A 20,904-nucleotide genomic window follows, 5' to 3' on the forward strand; every position below is an offset into this window, starting at 1 on the left:
AAAGATAATTAAGTAATATCTGCAAAATGATGTAGGGGTGATTTTGAAATTAATACTTTTATTGTCATAAAAATCCTCTGTTTTAGCACTTAGGCCATGCTGCTCCTGTCAAGAGTGATGGAAAAATCCAGAACGGTGATGGCTGAACAACACGTTTAATGTCACTGAATTGCACATGTGAAGATTGTTGAAATGGTGAATGTTTTGTTACCTATGTATTTAGCAAAATTTAAAAGAATCCTGTTTTAAGTACACACCAAAAAAAACTAAAAACCCGTTGCTGACAAGTCGATTCTGACTCATAGCAACCCTATACGACACTGCCCTGTAGAGTTTCCAAGGAGCAACCGGTGGATTTGAACTGCCGACCTTTTGGTTAGTAGCTGTAGCACTTAACCTTTACACCACCAGGGTTTTCTAAGTACACATACCTGCATATATTTGAACACGTACATAATGATGTATGTATAAAGAAATTCATTGCGGCATTGTCTCAGATTAACAAAAAAATTAATGTCCTTCAATTAAAAACTAGTAAACTCATACCACATCTGGACCAAAACAAGAGGACAGCTCTTATTAAAGAATGATGTACCTTGGATATGTTAACATGTTAATACACAGAAATGTTCTATTACACTTAGAACTCATTTTGCTATGAAAAATAGGAACTCAAAGAAATATGGATCCAAGTTTGGGTCCCAGGAAGAATCCAAAGAGTTTGCAACTGTCTCTGCTGATTGTCATTTTCACTAAATAAGGTCTGTCAAAAAAATCTGTAAAACAAATGCTTGAAAAAATGTGTTATGGATTAAACTGTATCCCCCCAAAATGTGTGTCAACTTAGCTAGGCCATGATTCCTAGTGTTGTGTGGCTGTCCTCCATTTGTAATCTGACGCAATTATCCTAAACCAAAAAACTCATTGCTGTGAAGTGGTTTAGAAAATCTCAGGTAAAATATTTGAGAATTATTTTACTTAAGACATGCAATAAAATATTTTTATTTTAAAAATTATCTATAAAAGGTATTTTTAACTAAGTTACTTACGTAAGTTCTTTAAAGTTACAAAGTTGTAGTTTAAAAATATTTTTTCTTTTTGCTTTTGACCAACCACCCCTTCATGAAAAAGGCTACCTTGTTTTATTTATTTATATTTAATTTTTTTATCGTGTTTTAGGTGAACGTTTAGAGAGCAAAGTAGTTTTTCATTAAACAGTCAATACAAAAATTGTTTTATGACAATGGCTGCCAACCCTGAGAAGTGTCAACACTCTCCCCTTCGCCAACCCAGGTTCCCTGTTTCCATTCGTCCTGTTTTCCTGTCCCTTCCTGTCTTCTCATCTTTGCTTTAGGGTTAGTGTGCCCATTAGTCTCATATACACGATTGAACTACAAAGCACATTCTTCATATGTGTTCTTGCCGGCTCTATAGGCCTGTTTAATCTTTAGCTGAAGGGTGAACCTCAGGAGTGACTTCAGTACTGAGTTAAAAGGGTGCTTGGTGGCCATACTCTCAGGGTTTCTTCAGTCTCTGTGGGACTAGTAAGTCTGGTCTTTTTCTGTGAGTTTGAATTTTATTTTACATTTTTCTCCAGTACACAGTTATTTTAACCAATACTTTCTAATAGAGACAGCCTTAATAAATAAAATAAGACCTGAAAGAGAAGTTCCTAAAGGCCCTGCAGTAGGGAACTGACCATAATGCATCACGCTTACCTGCCCTGCACCTCCTGGAAGGTAATTCTGCTACTTGGTGCCATCGTTCTTCTTTAAAGTCGTAGCATTCCACACTTCGGATAGCCTTTGGGGCTTGGCCTCCAACCACCACCATCAACTGGAATGGCAGAAATGTAAGCATTTGAACAAATGACTACTGCATATTCAGGGATGTAAAATGTCCTACAAAGACATTGGTGTGGAGAGTATTAGGGTGGAGATGGTAAGGTGAGCTGGGGAAAACAATCATCTAAACAAACAAAAAAAAAAACAAAAAAACCAAACCCAGTGCCGTCGAGTCGATTCCGACTCATAGCGACCCTATAGGACAGAGTAGAACTGCCCCATAGAGTTTCCAAGGAGCGCCTGGCGGATTTGAACTGCCGAACCTTTGGTTAGCAGCTGTGGCACTTAACCACCACGCCACCAGGGTTTCCAACAATCACCTAGACAACATTTAATAAACATCAACAAAGGGGGCACATGTTAGAACTAAAATTCCATTATCTAGCACATTTTGTCAAAAATAAGGATGTCAGAAACTAAAATAAGTTTCTGATCCTTCAAGCGAAAGCAGAATTTAAGCCAAAAAATAGCAGGCAGTCAGCACTGGCAAGGCTGTGGTATGTCATAGTGCTTGCTATAAAGTCAATCCTGATTTTGCAATGACCAGAGATTAAATCTCCAAAAACTAGGAGAGCAGGCTGAAATGAAATTTATATTAGTGGGTAGGTGAGGTGAAAAGGACAGTAAGGTATTCAAGAAAGATGAAAGAAGTGAGGGAAAGAAACCTATTGATAAAGGAGGAGTGATTGAATTCGAGTTCATAAGAAAGCACAGATTCCTTGATCTCAAGTAGAGACCTCCCTTGAAGCCCCACAAATAAAATAGCCAAATAGGAGACAGAAATCATAATGAACAAATGTACAATAGTCTAGTGCTGAGAATAAATGAAGTCTATGAGTTTCTTCAATTCAATTCAATCCAACAATTATTTACAAAGTGGCTACCATCTGCATCTGTACAGAACTGTGCTAGGTGCTGTACCCAAGAAATAGAAGACACAGTCTCTGCTCTCTCTGAAGTTATAGATCTCACTGAAGAGACAAGATCCATGAAGCAATTCAAGAATACACGATTATATCTGATCATAAGCCTATACGAACAGTTCATGAATGCTACTGATTTTCAGAAAATAGAAAGTTGCCATAATTTAATGAAAGAATTCTGGAGGGGGTGGAATCTAATCAAATGACTTGAGAGATGGACGGAATTTATACACCGACGTGTTTGTTTTTTACTGGGTGCATACGGGCACCCTCTGGCAACAGTGAAAACACAGATGTCAAATCAGAACATAAATGTTAATACTGTCTCATACGGAAAAACTGTAAAGAAAGGTAAGGATCTTTGGGGAAAGATGAGATGAAAGGAAAAACAGATGTTAAAAAGGAAAAAAAAAAATAAGAACAAACAGAACACAGAGTAATTCATACAAACAAAAAGGGGAGGTCTGCAACCCTGCCTGAGCAACGACCTACACGTGCTTACAACTATGAACATGGGTACACAGAACACATGATTCCTTAATCAGAGCAAATCCCAAGTTTCCAAAAAGAAATCTCTTCTAGTAGTTTAGTAACTGGGGAGTAGAATATTAAAGGTCTTAAAAAGAAGACTGAACATAGACCAAACATGGTATTTTTCAGTTCTGCATTCCTCTAGTATTGAATGCAAATGAATAAAAGGAAGAATTAACAAAGAAAACCCACAAGTACCAACCTTTCCTACCACCAAAGGGAAAAAAAGGAAGGGTTTAAGGTTGTAAAATCACACAGGGAGAAGGCACGGTGAGACCAATATTGTACTTGGCGGTTTTTGTAGGATCTGTGTTCAAAACTTCCAAACTCTCCCCAGCAGAGTTAGACACCAGTTGAAAGAGGCTCGGGATAATGTATCTGATGAGGAGCAATTAAATAAATCTCAGAAGAGAAACTTATAAAAAAATCTATGCAAAACAATACTGATTTACAGATTTCATTATTTTCAAAGTATGAATCTCATGATTTCCATGCAAAAGTTCACATTTGCACATCGAGGATGGAAAGGAAAATGTGCTCCTACATACAGAGAATCAGTAATATTTGTCCTTCACTCCCCAACAGAGGTACGATAGGTGGGGATTTGGGGCTTTAGGAACCAGGCGTAACAGGAAGAAGGTAGGATACACACAGGAAAACAAGGATATTTGTATGAGATCAAGGGACTGCTAAAAAAACACTGTCTGGCTACCACTGAAAGGGCTGCTCAAAACTCTATGTAATTTGTAAAAGCCACCTGATGTCATCTGAGACACACCATATTAATTATGTTAATATAAAAGATCTAGAAAAGTGGAAAGACGTTTTGTATGCAAAAGTCAAATGTGACATATTTGAGGAAGGCAAAGAGTGAGGAGTTAAGACATTTCAAGAGGGGCCGTGGTAGTTCAGTGGTAGAATTCTTGTCTTCCATGTGGGATATCAGGGTTTGGGTCCAGTGCATTTCATGAGCAGCTTGGGCGTTGCTACGATGCTAAACAGGTTTCAGCAGAGCCGCCAGACTAAGATGAACTAGGAAGAAAAGCCTGCTGGTGTACTTCCAAAAATCAGCCAGTGAAAACCCTATGGATCAGAACAGTCCTATTCCACTGCGCATGGGGCGCCATGAGTCGGGAGCCAGCCCTGTGGCAGCTAACAACATCCTGAAATGTAGACCAAGTACATTCTCAATGGGTAGGTAAAGATGAAGGAAAGATTTAATATCTCATGCTTACAGACTTCATACTTATTCACTTCAGTTTCTTCACCTATTAAATATTAGTCAAAAATTGCCTCCTGAAAAATCAAGTTTCATGATTTTCCATTTGGAAATTTCAGTAGAAATACTTGGTAAAAATATAGGCAGGTATATGCCTAGAAATATGACCAAAAAAAAAAAAAAAAACAACAACAGCAAAAAAAAACCAAACCCAGTGCTGTCGGGTTGATTCCAACTCATAGCGACCCTATAGGACAGACAGAACTGCCCCACAGAGTTTCCAAGAAGCGCCTGGCAGATTCGAACTGCTGACCCTTTGGTTAGCAGCCGTAGCACTTAACCACTACGCCACCAGGGTTTCCAAGAAATACGAGAGCATTTGTAAAAATAAAAGTTACAAAAATTACTAATATTAAAGTACAACAGAAAAATAGTTCTACATTATGTTTAAATCCAAAGGTGCCTTACTTTACTATTTATTGAGAACGCAAAAGTAATGTTTGAGTTATAAAAAGAATCATTCATGTGAATTAGTACCAGTCCACAGAATCAGAACCTAATATTAAAGTACTAAGTCACATTATGGTAGAAATATGATCAAAACCTTACGATACTTTGCTCAGCACTACTACCACACTTTGTCGAATTTGACTCACTGTTGTAAAAACACACCATTGCTACAAAATACGTAAGCATGAGAAATTAATCTGTCCTTCATTCTTATCTACCTACTTAGAATTAATCTTGAATATACCTCTCTAAAATGACAAATGCCATCATTGAAAGAGCATCTTAACATAAGCAACTTTGAGAAATTAAAAAAAAACGACTGCCATCGAGTCGAGAAATTACATGGGTATAAATAAACTCTGAAAAGGGATCATGAGAATGGATGGAACATGCAAAGTCAAAGCAACAGAGTTGCTCGTTGTTATTCACCAGGTCAGCTACCCCTCCTTCCTAGCCGTTCTGATAGAGTAGAATAAGAGAGAACTTCCATGAATCAGTACACTCATTATAAAAAAAAGAACCAAAAAACCCCAAAGTATAACATGGGTGGAAGGGCCACTCCAAGGTCACAACTAGAGAAGCCCAGAAACAATGTAAACTAAACAGACAACTGCAACTCTACAAAAGAGAGGAAATAAGATACTTGATAGGATTTTACCAAGAACTCTTCGGAAGGTTTTGAAAAATGGCATGCTTATTCCAGAAATTAGACATCAATTAGTTTTTACTGTAAAGGTCGGCAACAAAGTTAATGATAGCAATGCAAAAGATGCCAGAAGAGGGGTTATATAAGTTGAGATTTTTTTTTTTTACAAATGTGAAATGTTTAAAAAGTTATTAGAGATAAAACAAACCATTTAGAGAGAAATTAGAAAGACCAGCATAAGAGAAATGGTAACTTCAAGTTGGCCACGACTCTGGACATTTTTTATCAGTATATTATTTGTAAGAACAAAAACTGACAAAACAAATATGAAGTAATGAAGACTTATAAAGATGGCCACTTATGAAAGCAGGTGAAAGGGATTTGGGAAACATAACACTTATAAAATCAGCAGACCCAGATGGCATGCATACTAAGGTGTTAAGGGAACTAGCTAATGTACTTACTGAGCCACTTACAATTATTTTTGAAAAATCTTGGAGAACTGAGGAGAGATCAGAAAATTTAAAAAAGGCAAATACCAATTTTCAAAACAGGGTAGGAAGTGAATACCTTGTAAATACCTTTTGTTGAAGAACAATAATTCTCAGTAAGAACATAGAATATTTTGATAAAAGTATTCAAACCTCTAGGGGCCAACAAAATGGGAATATGCAGAGGGATGTTAGAAAAATCATGCCAAATATGAATCCATTTGATCTTGAATCTCACTGGATGCTATATGCCAAAATACTTATTTTTGGCTTGAATAATAAACATAATCATATGGACTGAAACCTTCTACAAATGGACTGTCAGTGGGTGGGTATTTCTAATAAGTGGTCACCAGAGGGAGCAGTGAGGTGCACTATCAAATATTTACTAATGATCTAGAAAAGAGAATGAATAGCCATTGGCAAAATCTGCAGCTGATTCTAAATTGAGAACTGTTGTCAACACAGGGCATAATGGGAAAACAACACCAATACAGGCTCGAAGCAATTATAAAAATGTGGACTCCAGAAATAAAACTTGGAAAAACATTAAATAAAAGTATTAAAGTGAAAGAATTTAAAAGACACCATTCAATGAAAAGGATAGGGAACAATAATTGAAGATGAAAGATATAAGAAAGCAATGGGTATCAGATTAATTCTCATTTTTTAACCCATCATTGCCTCAAACACACATAAGAGTAACCTAAAAAATAAAAGCGTTCTATAAGAAGTCATTCTGGTAAGACCACACACCAAGTGGTGCTTAAAGTGTTGGTCTTCTGGTACTCTACAGATGAAAACGGAGCAGAAAGAATTGCAAAGAGAGATACAGAAACGGGGGTATTTTGAAAGAAAAATTAAATCAGTAAAACAGGAATGGCTTCAACTAAAACGACAAAGGTGTGATACGAGCTTTAACACAGGAAAATAGGAACACTGGAGATATGGGAAGACGTGGGAAATCTATGCTGAAATGGCGACATATGATGCGTGGGTGAACCGTCAAGTATACAACAGGGAATAGCAAGATGAACTTAACAATCTATTTTATCATCCTTCGTTCTAATATGTAATTCTGGGAACCACTGTGTTTCCAGTTAAAACACCTAATTTATAAAAAAACCTTTTTACCTAATCTTTCTTCTTTCTATTACAACTAGAGAGTCCCTGGGTGGCACAATTGGTTGAGCATTCAACTACAACTTGAAACACTGGTGGTCTGAACACACTCAGAGGCGACTAAGAAAAAAGGCCTGGCCACCTGCTTTCAAAAGGTCACAGCCTTGGAAACCCTGTGGAGCAGTTCTACTCTGAACACATGGGGTCACCAGAGTCAGAACTGACTCAACAGCAACTTTTATTTTTCTTATAACTAGAAACAATAAGGAGCCCTGGTGGCACAGTGGTTAAGAGCTTGGTTGATAACCAAAAGGTAGGCAGTTCAAATGCACCAGCTGCTCCTTGGAAACTCTATGAGGCAGTTCTACTCTGTCCTATAGGGTCGCTGTAAGTCGGAATTGACTTCACAGCGACAGTTTGGTTTTTTTGTTGCTGTTGTTGTTTAGAAATAATAAAACTGATAAGGGACAAAAACCAGTCATTTTCTGTTTCAGAAAAGTGACATCTTGCAGTTTATAAATATTAAGTGAACCAAACAACTCCCACCCCCAACAAATATAACAGAGGTTGAATTATATAGACTACAATGAATTCTTAGGCACATTCTCTGTTGCAGTGAAACTAGACAATAAAACACAGAAACTCAGGCAAGTAAAAATATTAACAGTTAGCTTCACTACATGGGCCTCAGATGAGGAACGAGTATGAACAACAGCTCCTACTTTGGGAAGGTTCATGGGTGTCCTCAGTCGCGTCCGGACACTCTTCATTAACACACGCTGCTCTGTTGGTAGCAAATGATACTTCATCGCTTCAATGAGGTAATCTTTGCAGGCACTGCTGTTCTTGACCAAGGCTTCCTCTTCAACCCTCTGAAAGAAGAAATCAAACACACCCCATGAGGGAGCTGCTGTTTTATAGTAAAACTAACACTGAAACAGAAATAAAGAAGACAAAAAGAAAAAGCAATCACTATCCTTTCCAGTTCAGTCTAAAAGTAACAGAAATGATTATAAGTGACACCAGGAGAAAAACAAATTTTCAAACATCTCATGTATTTGGCCTACAGAGAAAAAAGATATTCAAGTAATAAAGAGAAGAACTGCAATGAAAATGATATACTTCAATGACAACTATAAAACAGGATAAACTCATTAGATAATACTGTAATTATATGTTTTTTATCCTTAACCATCAAGACAAACAGTAGGAAAAGAAAATTTAGATAATGAGTGCTTCAGGTGGCACAGACAGTAAAAACCAGCTGCCGTCAAGTCAAGTCCAACTCGGAGTCACCCCACGTGCATCCGAGGAGAGCTGTGCTCCACGGGGTTTCTGATGCCTGATGTTTCAGAAACAGGTTGTCAGGACTTTTCTTTTGAGGTTCCTCTGGGTGGATTCGAACCGCCAACCTTCAATTAACAGTCAAGCATATTAACTGTTTACACTACCCAGGAACTCCTCCTTATCAATTGAAAACACTTTTTCAAACACAAAAAAGGCAAACAAAGTATCCAGGGAATAGATACAAAAAAAAATTTTTTTTCCAAAATATTTTTAAGTAATGGTCCTACACTACAAGTAAGTCTTGTCCTTGCTATACCTGACCTCAAAAGCAAGAGTTTTTTTGTTAGTTCATTTTTTAACAGTACAGGAATGATTATTCAGATCACAACAAATAATGAAGAACAAGTAATCATAAAAAGCTCAGATCAAATCTCTTAATAAAGAAATGTTGCTTTAGATACAGCTTCAATTATAAAAATACTGAAATTTCCACAGTACGATGGTAAAATAAAACAGTAAATTTAAAATTGTCCTATGGGCTACTAAAGAACCACTTATTCCTATTTATTTCAAATGACTTAATATTCTTCAGTTTAGAAATAAAGATAAAGGAACAAATGTATGCCATTGTGAAATTACGAAGTAGAATTAAATAGCTGTTGTTGTTAGGTGCCATCAAGTTGGTTCCTACTCATAGCGACCCTACGTGCAACAGAACGAGACGCGGTCCTGCTCTGCGCCATCCTCAGGATCGTTGTGCTTGAGCCTACTGCTGCAGCCACTGTGTCAACCCATCTCATTGGAGGTCTTCCTCTTTTTCGATGACCCTCTACTTGCCCAAGCATGATGTCTTTCTCCAGGGACTGACTCCTCCTGATAACATGTTCCAAGTCTCACCATCCTTGCTTCTAAGGAGCATTCTGGCTATACTTCTTCCAAGACAGATTTTATTCCATTTTTCGGCAGTTCATGGTATATTCAATATTCTTCACCAACATCAAATTGAAAAGCATTAATTCTTCTTTAGTCTTCCTCACTCATTGCCCAGCTTTCGCATGCATATCAGGTGGCCTGAAAACACCATGGCTTGGGTCAGGCACACCTTAGTCCCTAAAGTAACATCTTTGCTTATTAACACTTTAAAGAGGTCTTTTGCAGCAGATTTGCCCAATGAGATGGGTCATTTGACTTCCTGACTGCTGCTTCCATGTGTGTTGGCTGTGGATCCAAGTAAAATGAAATCTTCTGCAACTTCAATCTTTTCTCCATTTATCATAAGGTTTTTTTATTGATCCACTTGTGAAAATTTTCATTTTCTTTATGTTGAGGTGCAATCCATACTGAAGGCTGTAGCCTCTGATCTTCATCAGCAAGTACTTCAAATCCTCTTCACTTTCAGGAAACAAGGCTGTGTCATCTGCATACTGCAGGTTGTTAATGAGTCTTCCTCCAATTTTGATCCCCATTCTTCTTCATATAGTCCAGCTTCTCAGATTATTTGCTCAGCATATAGACTGAGTATGGTGAAAGTTTACAATCCTGACGCACACCTTTCCTGACTTTAAACCACACAGTATCCCCTTATTCTGTTTGAACAACTGCCTCTTGATCTATGACAGTATTTGGATCAAATCTCCAAATTCCATTTCTGCAGGAGACTCAGAAGATACTATCAAAGGAAAATGTAGCAGAGATGCAGAGCCATAGGCACATTTATTTATGTGCAGTTAAATGATCACCAGAGTCCCTGTGGAGTACAAATGGTTAAGCACCTGGTTACTAACCAAAAGGTTGGCAGTTCGAATCCACCCAGAGACACCTTGGAAAAAAAGGCCTGGCGATCGACATCAGACAGATCACAGCCACTGAAAACCTTATGAAGCATTGGGTTACTCTAAAACACATGGGATCTCCATGAGTCAGAATCGATTCAACGAAACTAGCTAAACCACCACCACAAACACTGCCTGGATACGTTCTAATACTTGCTCACCCAAATCAGAAATAGAGGCTGCCAGCAAACCTCTAAGAATGGGGGGTGGCCTAAGACGGAGTAGCTGCCAAACACTGCAGGTGGCTTTACCGTTCTCGGTCTTGTACCCCTTGGACCTGTGTTCTGTAGCTCTGTGGGACAGGGGTCTCCATGCCGTTGGGGCTGCTGACACAGCGCTATGCACACTTGTGTGTTTCGCATCTAAGCTTACCTGAACTAAATATTCCCGAGGAAGCAGAGGTAACCGTACATGTTCCATTAGCCGAGCCATAAACTCTTGCCTTACATCCTTGTCGTGGTTCACCCAAGCTATTACTGCTTCAAACACCTTTCAGAAAATATGGGGAAAAGAAAAATAAGGAATGAGTTATGTACCAAGGCTTCTGGATAAATATATGAGACTATTTTTTACTTGCAACTAAGACGTCCAAATTTAACCTATGACTCAATTTTTTTTTCAAAATCCTGACTTGTGATATACTTACAAAGCCATTCACTCCCTTCCTTTCTTCTCCCTGCCCCGCCCCCCACCATTTGGTATTTAGCTAGTATATTTGGTATTTAATAAGCACTTGCCAAGTACATTACCTAATCTTCTTGAACTTGAGCGTAGTTTTGATAGTTTGATGATACATGATCTGTTTCACTGTTGGCAACCTTTTTAAAGTAAACTTAGTTTTACCTACCTGGGTTTAAATCTCAAGTCCTAGGGACAGTGAAACACCCAATATAATAAAACAAAATGATATTGTAGAATGAAAATCATGAACCCTTACAAACTCATTTTTGGCTTTTTCTTTAAGTTTACAAAAAATGTTGCACTATGCATCTATAAATTGAGGGTGTGAAGAGAGATTAACTCTGCATTTTCACAATACTAAGTATATTAAAATATTAAAATTCTGACTTTTTTTATAAACTAAATAAGCAGCACTACTTACAACATATATCTGTGAGAAATCAGACAAGCTAATATGAAGGCTGCATTTTACTAAATAATATCCTCCCAGACTGATAAATATATCATCTGATGATATTTAAAAGGCTGTCTTTTTTTTTTAGAAAACGTCTGACAATATATAAGTGGTTACAGTCATTTTGATGCAGGAATAGGGCAAGAAGCTAAAAATAATCCACATTATAATTCATATCCCTCTTTAAGTCATTCAGTCAACAAGTATTTATCGAAAGAAGTGAACTAAACAGACTGCATCCTGTCAATTCTACTATTTCTCAGTTCTGTCTCCTCCTCTTCACCCCTACTTCTACCATCCTACATCAGATCCTTACTGCTCACTGCTATGACTTCAGCAGCCTCCTATCGGGCCCTAGTATCCACTCCCAGTCCACTTCTAATCCATTCTACACACGACCAATACGAAGGCTAGTCTCTAAAGATGGCCCCCCTAAAATCACATCTCCCAATATTCACAGCTTTATGGAAGAACCTCTCACACTGAATATGACGTCTCCTGCAAAACCAATAAAATGTGGTGGAGGCAATGCTACATGACTTCTGAAGCTGAGTCATAAGAAGTCTTGTGGCTTCTACTTAGGTCTCTGGAACTGCTTGTTTGGGGGAAGCCGGATGTCATGAGGAAATCTGACTACCTTCAGACAACCATGCTATCAGAAATCCAACCTAGCTATATGGAGATGGAAAAAAGAGAGAAAGAGGTTGAGAGAGATGCCAAACAAACCAGCCCAGGATCTAGAAAAGTAAGTGGAGTAGTTATCCTGGACATTACGGACCCAGACGATGCCATGTGTAGAAGTGAAGCCCTAAATACATGGCTCCAGCAGAACCATCCCAGACATCTTCAGTCATTTGATTCCCACTCCACCTTGAAGAGAAACCCTGGTGGTGTAGTGGTTAAGAGCTACTACAGCTGCTAACCAAAAAGGTCGGCAGTTTGAATCCACCAGGCGCTCCTTGGAAACTCTATGGGGCAGGTTCTACTCTGTCCTACAGAGTCACTATGAGTCAGAATCGACTTGACAGCAGTGGGTTTGTTTGTCTGCGTGGCCACCTTGAAGTCTCAGACATGGCAGAGCTCAGACAAGCTGTCCCTATTATGCCTTGCCTGAAGTCTGGCCACAGAATTGTGGACATAATAAAACGGTTATTATGTTTTGCCACTAGATTTTGGGGTGGTTTATTAGAAACAATGGATAACCAGACCAGCCCTTGTAATATTTTTCTAACAGATCTGACATCACTCTTCTATTACTTAAAACTCTTTAGTGGCTCTTCATCATTAGGATGAAGTCAATCTGTATGGACCATGACTATGCCCCCACCCCAGAAGATATAAATCTGAGGGTTCCCTCAACCCCCTCAGGATAACAGCCTTAAACACAGGGATCCCTATTCCCACTTACTTCTGACCTGCTGGCTCCCATTACTCCCTTGAGTTCAACAACTGGCTATGGAACTCATGCAAAGTGCTATATGTACAATTACACTTTTATTATAGCAAAAAGGTTATAAATGAAGAGATGCACAGGGCAAGGTCTGGGAGGATTCCTAACACAGAGCTTCCACATCCCATAAAGGAACGGGCTAATACTCTCCCACATGAACCAATGTCTGTTAACTAGTCAGGAAGCCCAGGGAGCTTTCCTGCCCAGATCATTACTGGGGATCTTATTGCATAATTCAAACTCCAGTCCCTCTCCTCTGAGGTCAGTCAATAGCATGAGGTTGCATGAGGTTGATATCATGCAAAGGGTCTTTCTAGCATAGTCAGCCCCCACCCTACAAAAGTAATAAACCCTCAGGTGTGCTCTGGAGTTCTCATCAAAGACACTTCAATGATTAGGGAAATTCCAAAGGTTTTAGAGGTCATCTGTCAGGAACCAAGGACAAAGGCCAAATTCTTTTGGTAAAGTTAAGCCCCATACAATCTGATCTCCTGTCACTCTCCCAAACATATTCTAAGCTCCAAGCACAACAGACCCACAGAATGCAATTCCTTCTCTAGAATGCCTTTCCTATTCTCACCCTTCCTTATCTCTCTGGCAAACTCATATTTCTTTTTAAAGACTTAGATCATACATCTGAGGCTAGCTACAGCATTCTGTAATCATTTATTTACCCCACTGGCTATCACTCTAAGGAGCCCTGCTGACACAGTGGTTAAGTGCTTGGCTGCTAACCAAAAGGTCAGCAATTGGAACCCACCAGCCACTCCATGGGAGAAGGATGTAGCAGTTGTTTCCACAATGATTACAGCCTTGGAAACCCTATGGGACAGTTGTACTCTGTCCTATAGGGTCGCTATGAGTCAGAATTGACTCAATGGCAGTGGTTTGGTTTAGGTTTTGGGGACTAGTCCTTTAGTTTGAGTAAGAAATTTTGTTTTGCTAATCTTTTCGTATCTCGGGCTCATGACAGTGTCTGATACATAGTTGGCACTCGATACATGTTTACTAAATCTAAAAAGTAACGTCTTCCTCCTCTATTCTAGAGTGGTAAGATTATACGTCTTACAACTCCCTTTCACATATTTTCTTGTACTTTAAATATTAGAGTAAATGTGTCTTTTTACCCTCGAGTGGAGTAACTGTCCTTGAGGGAGAGAATCAGAGTTTATACAACTTTAAATGCAAAGCAAAGAAAATAGAAACTCAAGTCTCATTTCCTTTAAGAGCAGTGTTTTCACAAGCATTTGTGCCCTGATTCCCGCGTGCTACAAAATCCACCCAAAGAAAACAGCCAACTCAGAAAACCTTCTCTCTCCAACTATATGAAAAGTGCATGTGGCTGAGCAAGGCAAGCCAAACTATGAGGATAAAGAAGACTAAAAAAGACAAGCAGGGAACCAACCTAAGGAAAGAGAACAACGAAGGATATCCAGGCTGAAGTCAGCCAAACTTTGCCACCCTGGGAACTTCTCCCTACTCACAAGATAGTAAATGTCTTCGGTTTGAGAAATAACTACTTTCGGATCACAATTCTTATAGGCATCTTGCTGTGTGAAGAAACTCATTTGCAAAGAGGCAGCTGTTGCAGACAGTTTAATGTGTGTAAGCTCTTGCTGAGCAGGTCCAGCGCAAAGCTCTAATGTCTAACAATTCAGGGAAACCAACCTCCTGAGAACTGAAGAAACAGTAATCGACACAATCAACGAGTCAGCTGAGTTTCTTAACCTCTAGATCAAAGATCACAACCGACTATCACTATACATACAGGATCATCCGGTTACCAAAAAACTGAAATAAAGGGCAAATACTGTGTTACTGTATTCTGGGGCAAGAAAAATATATTTACCTTCTCTTCTGAGGAAATGGTAAGTTTGTCGCTTGAGATTAAGCTGCATACTTGTTCTATGCCAAGATTCAGGAACTCTTCACTGAGTACGACATCTGCAAAATGTTGTTCTGTTTGGGATTAAAAGGAAAATCCATTAATACCAAGATTCCATTATCAGAGTTTCAAAATCTGCTTAAAAAAAGAAGAGGCCACACAACCTAAGTATGAGAAAACCAACTGACTTCTACACAAGAACTAACAAAACAAACACAAACTCAAAGACACCTTATACTCTGGGGTGAAATAAGGGAAGTGATTTGTTTACAGTATGACAAAGCAGAAACACAGGTAGGAAAGTTGCCGTGATAGTTGAATCATTTCTGTTTTCCATAGTGACATTCTACAGTTAAATATCCATCCCTTATATAGTGACAAGAACATAAGCATTTAAGTTTGTAAAATCTTTTTTTAATTTTTAATTGTGGTAACTACATAGGTAATAAAACACATGACATTTCTACAATCTTCACCTGTACAGTTCATTGACAATTATGTTCATTCATCATGTTGTTCAACTATCACCATTAAATGTTCCTGAATTTTTCCATCAGCCAAAAAACTTTTTATTACATAAATCGAAAAAAGCACATGTGCCATACAGTCACATACTGGAATGTATTATTCATTATGGAGTTATGAAGAACACTCTGCTTTATTTGAAGAGCTAAAAAAAAATGTGTATAATAACCAACAATAATGTTAAGACTCATATTTTGAATTTTTCCTGAAGTCTCAGCATTTACTAAGTCTTTGATCTGAAAAATAGTAAAGTATCCATTTGTAAAACCAGGTACCTTTTCATTGAACCATCCAGAACTAAACAAAGAAACCTTAAATGGTCGCTATGAGTCGGAATTTACTCAATGGCAATGGGTTTGGACAATCTGAATATATGACTTTTACTTAAAAAAAAAAAAAAAAGAATAAGTTTATGATAAAGCTCTGAATTCTATGTAACCAGTTTACGTGGAATCAAATTACTTTATACCTTAATTGCTTTAAAGAAACTAGGAAAATTAGTATTCTTAAAATACTTAAACTTTGATTTCACAAACAATCTTAGGCAAGTTACTTGATTTTTCTAAGCCCTGGTTTCCTCATCTGTAAAATGAGGATAATAAAAATACCTTACCTAATTTTTTTTTAATAGGATTATGGGGAGAATTAAATAAGATAAAGTTCTATAAAGCACCCAGAAGTATGTCTGGTACACAGTAAGGACTAACAAATTCTGTGGGATGATCCCTAAATTCTAAAGTAAAAACTTGCTAGGAAATCCAGGTTTTTCTAAGGTGAAATAAAGGAGTCATTTCAAATATGTTTTAATATACCATAAAAAGGAATATAGCTGACTTCCCTTTCAGCAACACATAAAAATTAATATCTGCATTTACGCAAATCTCATAATTAACTTCACTCTACAAAAGATTCATCACAGGATGATTTTAAAAATGATAAGCAGCTCTAGGGTAATTATAAAATGATTGGATTGACAAAAATACAACTGACACACCATTTTTTTTTATGTAGGGTTACAGATTTTAAGAAACCACTGTGACTAATTGCAAAGGTCCTTTTTACAACTGAAAAATGACAGTTCTAATTTTCTCCTAAACCACTTGCTGTCAGTTTGTCGTACTGTGGTGGCTTCTGTGTTGCTGTGATGCTGGAAGCTATGCCACTGGTATTTCAAATACTAACAGGGTCACCCATGGTGGACAGGTTTCAGCAGAGCTTCCAGGCTAAGACAAACGAGGAAGAAAGACCTGGCAGTCTACTGAAAAAATCAGCCAATAAAAACCTTATGAATAGCCGCAGAACACTGTCCGATACAGTGCCAGAAGATAAGCCCCTCAGTTAAGAAGGCATTCAAATTGTGACTGGAGAAGAGCTGCCTCCTCAAAGTACAGTCGACCTTAATGAGGTGGATGGAGTCAAGCTTTTAGGACCTTCATTTGCTGATGTGGCATGACTCAAAATGAGACAAAACAGCTGCAAACATTCATTAATCATCAGAATACGGAATGTACGAAGAACGAATCTGGGAAAACAAGAAGTTGTCAAAAGTGAAATAGAATGCATAAACATCAGGTATTGGCCATTTTGAATTGAACAATCATATAGTCTTCTATGCCAAGAATGACAAATTCAAGAGGAATGGCATTGCATTCATCGTCAAAAAGAACATTTTGAGACTATCCTCAAGTACACCAATGTCAGTGATAGAATAATATCCATACGCCTTCAGGAAAGACCAGTTAACATGACCACTATTCAAATTTACACACTAACCACTAAGGTCAAAGATGAAGAAACTGAAGATTTTGACCAATTTCTGTAGTCTGAAATTGATCAAACATGCAATCAAAATGTATTGATAATTATTGGTGACTGGAATGAGAAAGTTGGAAACAAAGGAAGATCAGAAGTTGGAAAATATGGCCTTGGTGACAGAAATGATGCCAGAGATCACATAACAGAATTCTGCAAGACCTATGACTTATTTATTGCAAATATCTTTTTTTCAACAACATAAATGGTGACTATACACATGGACCCTGCCAGATGGAATACACAGGAATCAAACTGACTGCAACTGTGGAAAGAGACAATGGAAAAGCTTAATATCACCAGTCAGAACAAGGCCAGGGGCTGACTATGGGATAGACCATCAACTGCTCATATGCAAGTTCAAGTTGAAGCTGAATATAATTAGAACAAGTCTACCGGAGCCAAAGTACGACCTTGAGCATATCCAACCTGAATTTAGAGACCATCTCAAGAACAGATTTGAAGCACTGAAAACTAATGACCGAAGACCAGACAAGTTGTTGAATGTCATCAAGGACATACAGGAAGACAGAGGTCATTAGAAAGAAAGAAAAGACCAAAATGGACGTCAGAAGAGACTCTGAAAGTTGTTCTTAAATGTGGAGTGGCTAAAGCAAACAGAAGAAATGACCACGTAAAAGACTGAAGAAGACAAAGTATTATAATGACACGTGCAAAGACCTGGAGTCAGAAAATCAAAAGGCAAGAACACACTCAGCATTTCTCAGGCTAAAAGAACTGAAGACAAAATTCAAGCCTCGAGTGGCAATACTGAAGAATTCTATGGGAAAAATATTAAATGATACAGGAAGCATCAAAAGAAGATGGAAGGAATAAAGAGAGTCACTGTGTTAAAAAGAACTCTTCAGTGTTCTACCACTTCAGGAGGTAGCATAGGATCAATGTCTTAGGCTGGGTTTTCTAGAGAAACAAAACCAGTAATGCGTATAAATAGAGAGAGAGATTTATATTAAGGCAACAGCTCACGCGACTGTAGGGGTTGGAACATCCCAAGTCCTTGGATCAGGATAAGGTCCTTTCCCAATTCATGGAGCCACAGAAGCAGAACCCAGGATGAGCAGGTTGGAGAGCAGGGATCCCACTCACAGGTTGTGATGGTCGAGGAATCCCCAAGGTTGGCAGGCAGGGCCACAACGTTTCTCCTGAGTCACTTAGCTACAGAGGCTGGAGAATCGAAGACAGGCACGTTGGGGAGCAGGACCCTTGCTGGCAGCCAGGAAGATCAGCGAATCCCAAGATGGACAGATAACCTCCTGGCTCAAGTCTCAAGAACCAGAGGTCAGACAAGAGACAGCTGCTGGATCCAGAACAAGCCAACCTTTGCAAGGTGGTCAGGAAGCAAGTAGGCAGCCGAAGGCAGAGAGATGAAGGCTGAGGGGCTGGTGAACCGCTACAGACCCCACCCCTACCAGTACCCCTCAGCAGATTCCATCATAGGGGTGATCACATATCAAATTTCAACAAGAAAGTGATCACAACATTATACAACTGCCAAAACACTGAGAATCATGGCCCAGCCAAGGTGACACACAATCTTAACCATCACATTCAAGAACTGATGGCACTGAAGGAATAAGTCCAAGCTACACTAAAGGTATTGGCAAAAAAACAAGGCTCCAGGAATTGACAGAATACCAATTTAGATGTTTCAACAAATGGATGCAATACTGGAAGCACTCACTTGTCTATGCCAAGAAATTTGGAAGATAGCTACCTGTCCAACCACCTGGAAGAGATCCATATTTGTGCCCATTCCAAACAAAGGTGATCCAAGAGAATGTGGATATTATCAAAATCATTAACCTCGGAAACCCTGGTGGTATAGTGGTTAAGTGCTACGGCTGCTAACCTAAAAGTCGGCAGTTCAAATCCGCCAGGTGCTCCTTGGCAACTCCATGGGGCAGTTCAGCTCTGTCCTATAGGGTCGTTATAGGGTCGCTATGAGTTGGAATCGACTCGACGGCACGGGGTTGGTTTTTTTTTTTTTTTTTTTATCATTAACCTCACACGCAAGTAAAATTTTGCTGAAGATAATTCAGAAGTGGTTGCACCAGTACATTGACAGGGAGCTGTCAGGGATTCAGGCTGGATCCAGAAGAGGGCATGGAACAAGAGATACCATTGCTGATGTCAGACAGATCCTGGCTGAAAGCAGAGGATATCACAAAGATGTTTACCTGTGTTTTACTAACTATGCAAAGGCATTCAGCTATGTGGATCACAACAAATATGGATAACGCTGCAAAGAATGGGAATTCCAGAACACTTAATTGTGCTCATGAGGAACCTGTACATAGACCAAGAAGCAGTAGTTAGAACAGGACAAGGGGATACTGAGTGGTTTAAACTCAGGAAAGGTGTGCATCAGGGTTGTATCCTTGCACCACACTCATTCATTATCCATATGCTGAGCAAATAATCCAAGAAGCTGGACTATATGACTAAGAATAGGGCATCACAATTGGAGAAGACTCATTAACAACCTGCGATAGGCAGATGACACAACCTTGCCTGCTGAAAGCAAAGAGGACTTAAAGCACTACCTGATGAAGATCAAAGACTACAGCCTTAACTGGACCAATAAGCAACATCATGATAAACAGATAAAACAATGATCCATTTTACTTGGATCCACAATCAATACCCATGGAAACAGCAGTCAAGAAATCGGACGACGTATTGCATTGGCAAACCTGCTACAAAAGACCCCTTTAAAACGTTAAAAAGCAAATGTGTTACTTTGAGGACTAAGGACCCAAGCTATGGTATTTTCAATCACTGCATATGCATGTGAAAGCTAGACGATGAATAAGGAAAACCGAAGTAGAATTGATGGCTCTGAATTATGATGTTGGTGAAAAATACTCAATATACATACTACAGACTGCCAGAAGAATGAACAAATCTGTCCTGGAAGAAGTACAGCCAGAATGCTCCTTAGAAGCAAAGATGGTTACAGCATGCTTGGTAAAGTACAAGGTCAGCAAAAAAGAGGAAGACCTTCTACAAGATGGACTGACTCAGTCGCTGCCAAGAATGGGTTCAAACATAACAACAATTCTAAGGATGGCGCAGGAAAGGACGATGTTTCGTTCTGCTGTAGATAGGGTCTCTATGAGTCGGAATCAACTCCATGGCACCTAACAACAACCACAACAATATTCTCCTAACTTCAATACAAGTCTATAGAGAGAAATTATTTCAAAGGATTTTTTATACACTACGAAAATTTTTTTTTCAGTAATTTCCTTTGCTTAAATTCTAAAGAAATTTAAGAAATGCATAGATTTTTTTATATTAAAAGTTATAAAATATTGAGAAATAAATTCATCGTGATGAACATCTGGCAAACAGCACATACATTTTAAAATATTTATGTACACTGACTTGGAACTTCAAATAGGAAACACAATACCCGTTGAATAAAAGAGAAGTTATAAACGTCTTCCTCTCAGTCAAAAATATTTTTACTTCCAGAAATATATTTTGGACTAAGCTATTTATGTAAGTTTTAAGTTTGAATGAAAGTAAGCAAATGGGGGCCTCCTCATACTTTTCAAGGGAAGAAATACTCTCCAATGGTAACAAACATAAAAGAGAGAACAGAAGTTTTCTATACTGTGAGAATACATGTTGTCCCACTGTGGTTCACTGATCAGAAAAGATGACTT

General features: G+C 38.5%; 1 protein-coding gene across 4 annotated transcripts in view; it reads right to left on the reverse strand.

The window, feature by feature from the left end:
* KLHL2 (kelch like family member 2) overlaps positions 1–20,904 on the reverse strand; it is a 130,892-nt gene that overhangs the window by 19,273 nt on the left and 90,715 nt on the right. For all 4 annotated transcript variants that reach the window (XM_010595597.2, XM_064273597.1, XM_010595600.3 and 1 more), the window contains 4 exons: positions 14,840–14,949; positions 10,778–10,894; positions 8,009–8,158; positions 1,719–1,836 (listed from right to left, as the gene is read on the reverse strand). In XM_010595597.2, the coding sequence (XP_010593899.1) occupies positions 1,719–1,836; positions 8,009–8,158; positions 10,778–10,894; positions 14,840–14,949 (495 nt within the window). The remainder of the gene's footprint in view (positions 1–1,718; positions 1,837–8,008; positions 8,159–10,777; positions 10,895–14,839; positions 14,950–20,904) is intronic.

This window comes from Loxodonta africana, chromosome 21 (assembly GCF_030014295.1).
Source record: "Loxodonta africana isolate mLoxAfr1 chromosome 21, mLoxAfr1.hap2, whole genome shotgun sequence".
NCBI classification, from domain to species: domain Eukaryota; kingdom Metazoa; phylum Chordata; class Mammalia; order Proboscidea; family Elephantidae; genus Loxodonta; species Loxodonta africana.